Raw genomic sequence first — 7,062 nt, 5'->3', positions numbered from 1 at the left:
ACAAGTCAGAGGAGAGCTTTTTAGGAGGTATACAAGTAATAAACCTAGATTTAAATAACACAGCAAATTTTATAAAATTCTGAATTGAACCTAGGCTTAGATGTTAGTACTATTTTTGAGCCAAATCTGTAAATATTGACAGAAACACTCTGCATAACACAGAATCATTAACATCTTGAAGTTGCATGGTTATCCTAAAGATCATTAGGTAACTTCTGAAATCTGCTATTCTATCGTATTTGTCCAAACTTAGAAGTTTAAACTTAGCAGGAAAAGTCTCTACTAAGATCTCTTTTGATAGGAGCGAGGCATCATCCAGGCCATAATCTTTCTCCTGCTCCTTCTGATACCTTTGCATGGCCGGTATTAGCTTCCAGTCGACATCCTTCGGAGCCTCATCCGACGACTCCTCTTCCAGCTTAGCCTTCCCATTGGACTATATTTGGATTACCTTTGTCCGAGTCCTTAGGGTGTCGATGGAAACACTCCCTTATCTTGAGAGCCAACAATTAGGCCTCCTCCCGAGATTTATACTACTCGAGAGTGGGCTGTAGCCTTTTTATGTATTGAAGCATCTGCTCATTATTTAGATTACTTAAATCAACTTCATTGGCTATTGATGTAGTGTTTTCTCTACTACCAGGAGTAGAGAAAATGATTACGCCTTTATTGGCAGCAGACTTAGTAGCAGCTCGTGAATTGTTAGCCATTTTAGAGAATAAAAAAAGAAAAAAGTTTCTTTTTGAGAGAAAATAAAGAAAAGACCAATTTCTATTCCAATTGAACAGAGAAAATCCAATGGAATTTCCCGGCAATAAAACCAAATGATGCGATTGAAATGAGACTGTACTGTGATTAGTCAATTTGTAAGAAAAAGGAAAGTGAGGTGATTGGCGCCTATGACAGCCACTCCGACGCTCAAGTCAATAAACTGAAGAAAAGAGCGAATGTAATAAGGTAGTTTGAACTCAAGAGTAGTTATGTTAAAAGAGCGTACCTTGATCTCTATGATCATTAGTGTAATACCCGGCGAGAGTCCGGCATCGGAATTTCTGTCGTCCGATGGAATCCAGGATATCGAAATTCTCTAGAAGGGTAAGATTTATGTTTTTTTCTAAAGTAATATCGTATGTTTTCATAGTTTAAAGTTGAAATGAAAAGAGTTTTGGAAAGAAAAGGACCAAGGCAGAAAAGCCAGGTTCGGCCGCCGAAGGTGACATTCGACCGCCGAACATGCATGGCTTTCGGTTTCACGATAGGCCGCCGAAGGTGGTCTGGCCAGCCACCTATAAAAGGCCCTCAGTCGGTTGAAAGGATAAGTTTTGCCGCTTTCTTTCACTTTCTGAGGTGAGACTCTGTCTTCCTGATGTTTTCTTCATGTTTTCATTCAATCGTGCAAAGATTTGATTGAGTTTTATAGTTTTTTTGAAGGTTTTGAGCTACAAACACAAAGTTGTGAAGTTTGGAGAAGTTTGAAGGAGAGTTGCTCCAAAACTCCACGTTAGGATCGTTCATCTTCTTGGTTTCAAGAGGTAAGTGAAGATCCTGAGCTTGTTTTCATGTTTTATGGAAGATTTTTGAAGTTTTGGGGGAGAGTTGCATGAATAGGGTTAAAAGAGAGTTTTTGATGATTTTGTGAGAAGAGTTTGTATATGTGTTATGCCTTGGTGTTTGTTGGGGTTTTTAGGTAGTTTTTGACCCCTTTGAGCATATACTTGGGTGTATGCAAGTTGAGGAATTGAGGTGTTTGAGATTGGGAGTGTTTTGTGCATTTGGCGAGAGGCAGAGCAAGTTTCTGCCTTGCTGATGAACTCAGGTTCGGCAGCCAAAGGTACATTCGGCCGCCGAACCCCTGAGGAGGTGGCTTCGGCTGCCCAAGCTTGCCCCCGAGCTTTTGGACTTTCGGCTCTGGAGGGGAGTTTTGGCCGCCGAAGGTGCCGCCGAAGGGTAGAGACTTTCGTCTTTGGAGTGCCTTTCAGCCCCCGAAACTTGCCTCCGAAAGGGTTCGGCTGCCGAAAGTTGAGATTCGGCCACTGAAGGTACATGAGTTTCGGCTCTGGAGAGGACTTTCGGCCGCCGAACCTGCCGCCGAAAGTGTTCTGTCCAGCCTTCTTTTGCATGCTTTGCATGGATGTTTGAGTGAGTTTAAGGGGATTCTTGGAGAGATTAATAGAGTTGTTCTTGTATTAGTTTGGTCCCTCATTTGAGTTTATCTGTGCCTACACAGACCAAAGGAACTAGAGAGAGCAGCAGTGAGTACTGCTCTAGCGTTTCAGAGCCTGCAAAGTCAGTCCAGATAGCCAGAGGTGAGTGGAACTAAACTTAATTCTTTTACTTGAGAAATAGAATGTTTTTAGCATATTTCATGCATCATGGTTATGCAGTAGGTTGTTTGCATTAGAATCCACGAATATGTTGCATTGCATAGTTATTTGTTGATGTGGGTGAATGCTGAACTATCCAATAGTCACTGAGATAAGTCCAGGAACCTTTGACTACGCCCTGGCAGGTATAGAAGTCCAGGAGCCTTTGACTACGCCTTGGCAGGTATAGTAAAGTCCAGGAGCCTTTGACTACGCCCTGGCAATGGTAAGTACAGGTGTCCCAATTAGCTTTTATACTATAAGAAGATGGAGTTAATTATCACATTTTCTGAAAATCCGACTAGTACCGACCAGTGAATAGGGGATCCTGTGATTATAGGTATAATGGAGATCTGCTAAATTGTATGCGCTAATGGTAACTTTATGTGAAAATTCGACCTATTCAGGAGAGGGTGAGTTTTAGCGTTCCAAACATTGAGTGTTACGATGCTATAGCCTTCCTTTTTACGGGTGAGACTTCTACAACCGCATGTCATAACTTATTATAGTCTTGCCACGTGCATGTCATATTTTGAGCGAATGTTGTGTCAAAAAAAAAATATATATATATATATATATACTTGTAATTATTATATATATATATATATAATTGTTAATTAGATTATATAATAATAAAATGTAATTTGATAAAATTAGAACAAATTAAATTAAAATAATTATGACTATTTAAAAAAAAATACTATTAAGCTAAACTACATAATTTTATATACTATTTAATTTTATTTTAAATTAAATAATTTTCTATAAAAAATAAAAAAGAATTATATATATTTATAACATATCATAAGAATAATAAAAACTCGTTTAATTAAAGTTTATTTCTTGCGTAAACATTGCAACAAAGTTTTTTTAAAATTCTATTGGAAATATATATATATATATATATTTAAGAGTTTGAAAATTTTAATTGGAAGAATGTATTATGTTGAGTTATTTAGTATTTTCATAAATTTTAAATAAAAATATTTTATAATATTGTAGATATTTAATATTATTTTAAAGTTTAAATAGAAAACTTGTTAGTTTGATATAAATAATATTAGTATTATATTAAAAGTATTATGTTTAAATTTAAATTTTATTATAGCAACAAAAAATTATATCAAAATTAGAATCGTTATTAAAATTAAATCGAAATAAAAAATATATAGAGCGATATCAAAATCATACCGAAATTTAGTTCTAATTTTAGTTTTAATTCTAAAAAATAAAATTCAAAGAACCAACTGTCGGTTTCTGTTTCGATTCCGGTTTTTAAACTGTACTAAAATCGCACACCCTTAATTATTATTAATAAAATAAATTGAATTATTAAAGAGGATCGTCCCTAATCTCAGAAAACGATATGATTTAAAGCTTTATATCATCTTCCCTTTGCCATCTTTATCCTTCAACCGAAACTTAGATCAGGACTCTGAGGAATTTATCGCTCTTTTAAAGAGGGGCAAGAGAGAGATAAATAGAGAGAGAGAGGAGTGAGGCAACTAGACATGGCCTCTTGTTGTTCGAGTAGCTGCAATTGAAGCTTGATTTCTGGCTACACATACCGTTTGCACCTGTTATTGACATTTGATGCTCTCTTGAATATATGGGTTAATCTTAGGTGAGGATTCTGGTCTCTTTTAGAGAGAGAGAGAGAGAGAGGAGGAGGAGTGATATTTAGGTAGTCAGGATCTCCATTGCACTGCTCCATATGGGTCTCCTTGATATTTCAATTTCTCCTGGTCGATTTAAATATTTATTAAATTTTCTCTTAATATTTCTTTTCATTTGTACGCCCTCGTGGTTCTCCTTCCATTTGCATATTAGCACCAACATTTGAATTGGGTACTGAGATCGTCTTTGGAGGTCTTGACTGGAGGCATTTCAGGGGAGACCATACATATGTCCCAGTGACTGAAAGGGTTTACTGGCCAGGTAGCTGGAATAGTAATTTGTTGACTTTCCAGATTTTTTTTATAATCCAAAACTAATAATGTTGATTTTCTTAAATTGAAATGGGCGATATATTCATTGATAACAATTCAAAAGGTGATGTTATAGCAAATTGTGAAAGTGTGTGGGTTATAGCTTGTGATTATCTTTAAATTTCATGTTCCTTATTGATGAAATTTTATTCTAAAACTTAATGTTTACAGAATAATGCACAAAGTCCATAAAATTTACAATGCTTTTTTCCTTTTTGCCTGTCAATGGTCCCTATGCCTTTTGTCATCAAGATTAGCTAACTGTATTGCTCAAAGGCAAACTTAATAGGAAAAATTATTACTGAATCCTTGTAATATGGAGAAACTTATTAATTTATTTATCAGATTTGAAAAATATATTAAAACATCACTGATATTTTAAAAAATTTACTAGTTAATCCCTCCGTTAATTTTAGCAGTTAAGTATTGTAAAAAAATTTAAAATGCTCCTGACGTCAAAGTGTTATCTCCAACAATGGAAAATTGATATGGGAAAAGTTAATATCGAGGGTTTGTTCTTTCTTTTTTTTTTTTTTTTCAAAATTTTATTTGAACTCTCCTAGTCTAACTATTAATCTTACTTCTTACACTTAATGTCGCATCTCTGCAGTTACAACCTCAAATTATATGTGTAGATAGTGGACTTTGTGTAATACAATGGTTCTAGATATGTAGAAGCAAGTTGATTACATAGCATCTAGGAACTGGAATGCAAATATGACAGAAGAAATTAAAAAGGAAAAGAGAGAGCGGAGCATTTAGGCTTTGCAAAGCTTCAATTCCTCATGATATGATTGTTAATTTGTCCTTGGCCAGCCTTACAACCGTCAGAAATTATGAGCTGAGGAGTTGGAATCAAAGAGAAGGGAGTGGGAGTCAACTCTCCATTATCAATCATTGGTTGTCCTTTAATCATATCTGCTTCACTGTTTTCATTCATTATTACCATACTACATGGTATTCTGTGGGCGAAGAATCGTCTCTTCCTTTTTTGATATCTGTTAATTAACCTCTTATTCTATATATGTACGTTGAAATTTAAAAACTTCAATAAAATATTTAATATATATTAGCATACCTATCAAATACTACCCATGTGGCATGAAGGCTTGTAATTTTTTCAACCACCATCCATTTCAAAGGAAACCCCATCACAACTTCCTTTTGTAGGACAACCTGCGTTGCCATGTTCAACTTGTAAGAAATAACAAGAATGAGAAATAATGTTGTGAAAATTTGTTATTTTTTTTATTTTTTTCAAATAGCAATTGACGCACATACCCCAAATGTTTCGCAGAGATCCACCACTTGTTTAAGTTTCAGAAGCTTGGGATCCATCTTTGGTTCATTAGTATCTTGCGCCATGAATACTTCTTCCAACTCCAAAGCCCAAACTTCTTGGGTCTTTGAGGATACTAATTAAACACCACAAATGAAAGTAAACTCTAATGATAAACATAAAAATTCAAAATTTCTTTAAAATAACATGAAATAAAAACTTTAATTCAGAAGCATGTCTCCAATAGAATCTCATATTTGGCCTAAAAATTTAAAAGAAAATTTTAAAAGGAAAAAAATAGGAAAAATGGAAAAAGCATACTCACAAGGAATATTAAGCCAGGGCATTATTCCAAGGAGAGTAACAACACAGCCAGCAGGAATAATATTTTCAAGAGCCCATCTAAGTGGGTCAATGCTGAACTCTCGCAGTGCGTCCATAACTATGACAACGCGCGGTGTGGTGTTTGGAGACTCTTTCTGTATCAGAGCATCTTTCAGTGACTTCTGACTTCTGCTCGATGGCTTTGCCATTACTTCGAAGGTACCACCTCCACTTCTCAAAGGAACAGCCCTTATTTATTTATTTAAATAGAGAAAAAAAGAAAACAAATAAATAGAAGAAATTAAATATTTCCCTTCATCAATTCGCAAGAACTGGGAGCTGGGAAGGATTAGCCTAAAGCTCTTCTGATGATTTTATAGTTACCTGTCTACATTGGGTTTAGGGACAGAGAAAAAAGGCTAAAAAAGAGAGCTTGCTGTTGGATACAATACCTAAGATTAATGTTTGTCCTTCTCTTGATACAAACTAAGTCATCCATTGTCCGACTTGGTGGAAATGAATCAAGCCAAAGGCTGATGCCCCCAATCCCTATGCGCCTTCCCACATGCTTTTCTTTAAATTTTAACTTAAGACATTACTTATAAAACTTCTTTTATCCCCACTTTGATAATTAAATAAAAAAAATTTAAACATTTACAATAATTTATATATTCAACGCTTTAAATTTTATAATAAAATCAAATCTTTTTAATTTTTCACAATTGTAATTAGAGAATTAAATTGAATTTATATAAATTAATGATAAATTATAATATAATTCCTAAAATACGATTTAAATAATAAAATAGTCCTTAAATACATATTTTTATTACAAAAATATTATTTTTTATTAATTTCATTATTCACTCTCTCTCCCCACTTTTATAATATTATCGAAAATATTAATAAAAATTTCAAATATGAAAAAAATAAAATTTTACAATTTAAAATATGTAATATTTTGTTTTATTTAAAATATTATTGATAGGAAATAAAGTTTTTTAAATATAAAAAATATATATATAATTTATAATATTGAGAATAAATCTTCAGTGAAATATTTTAATGTATATTATGGATATGTGATATTTTATATAATAGAAATTTA

At 33.7% G+C, this 7,062-nt stretch overlaps 1 protein-coding gene across 1 annotated transcript; it reads right to left on the bottom strand.

The window, feature by feature from the left end:
* Positions 1 to 5,116: 5,116 nt before the first annotated feature.
* LOC122721999 lies at positions 5,117 to 6,295 on the bottom strand. The gene is made up of 4 exons (XM_043951522.1): positions 5,956 to 6,295; positions 5,633 to 5,766; positions 5,430 to 5,527; positions 5,117 to 5,349 (listed from the first exon to the last, which is right to left on the bottom strand). The coding sequence occupies exons 1-4, from the start codon at positions 6,161 to 6,163 to the stop codon at positions 5,127 to 5,129; spliced, it is 663 nt and encodes a 220-aa protein (XP_043807457.1). The 5' UTR covers positions 6,164 to 6,295; the 3' UTR covers positions 5,117 to 5,126.
* Positions 6,296 to 7,062: the final 767 nt, after the last annotated feature.

This window comes from Manihot esculenta, chromosome 15 (genome assembly GCF_001659605.2).
Source record: "Manihot esculenta cultivar AM560-2 chromosome 15, M.esculenta_v8, whole genome shotgun sequence".
Lineage (NCBI taxonomy): Eukaryota > Viridiplantae > Streptophyta > Magnoliopsida > Malpighiales > Euphorbiaceae > Manihot > Manihot esculenta.
This window is presented reverse-complemented; position numbering and strand designations above follow the sequence as displayed.

Bases quoted from the DNA above. Each gene is read 5' to 3' on its own strand.
- LOC122721999 (XM_043951522.1), bottom strand. From the start codon at position 6,163: ATGGCAAAGCCATCGAGCAGAAGTCAGAAGTCACTGAAAGATGCTCTG. The intron at 5,528-5,632 runs GTATGTGCGTCA...ATGGCAACGCAG, and splicing joins ATCTCTGCGAAACATTTGGG to GTTGTCCTACAAAAGGAAGT. The intron at 5,350-5,429 runs GTATGCTAATAT...GTTAATTAACAG, and splicing joins ACATGGGTAGTATTTGATAG to ATATCAAAAAAGGAAGAGAC.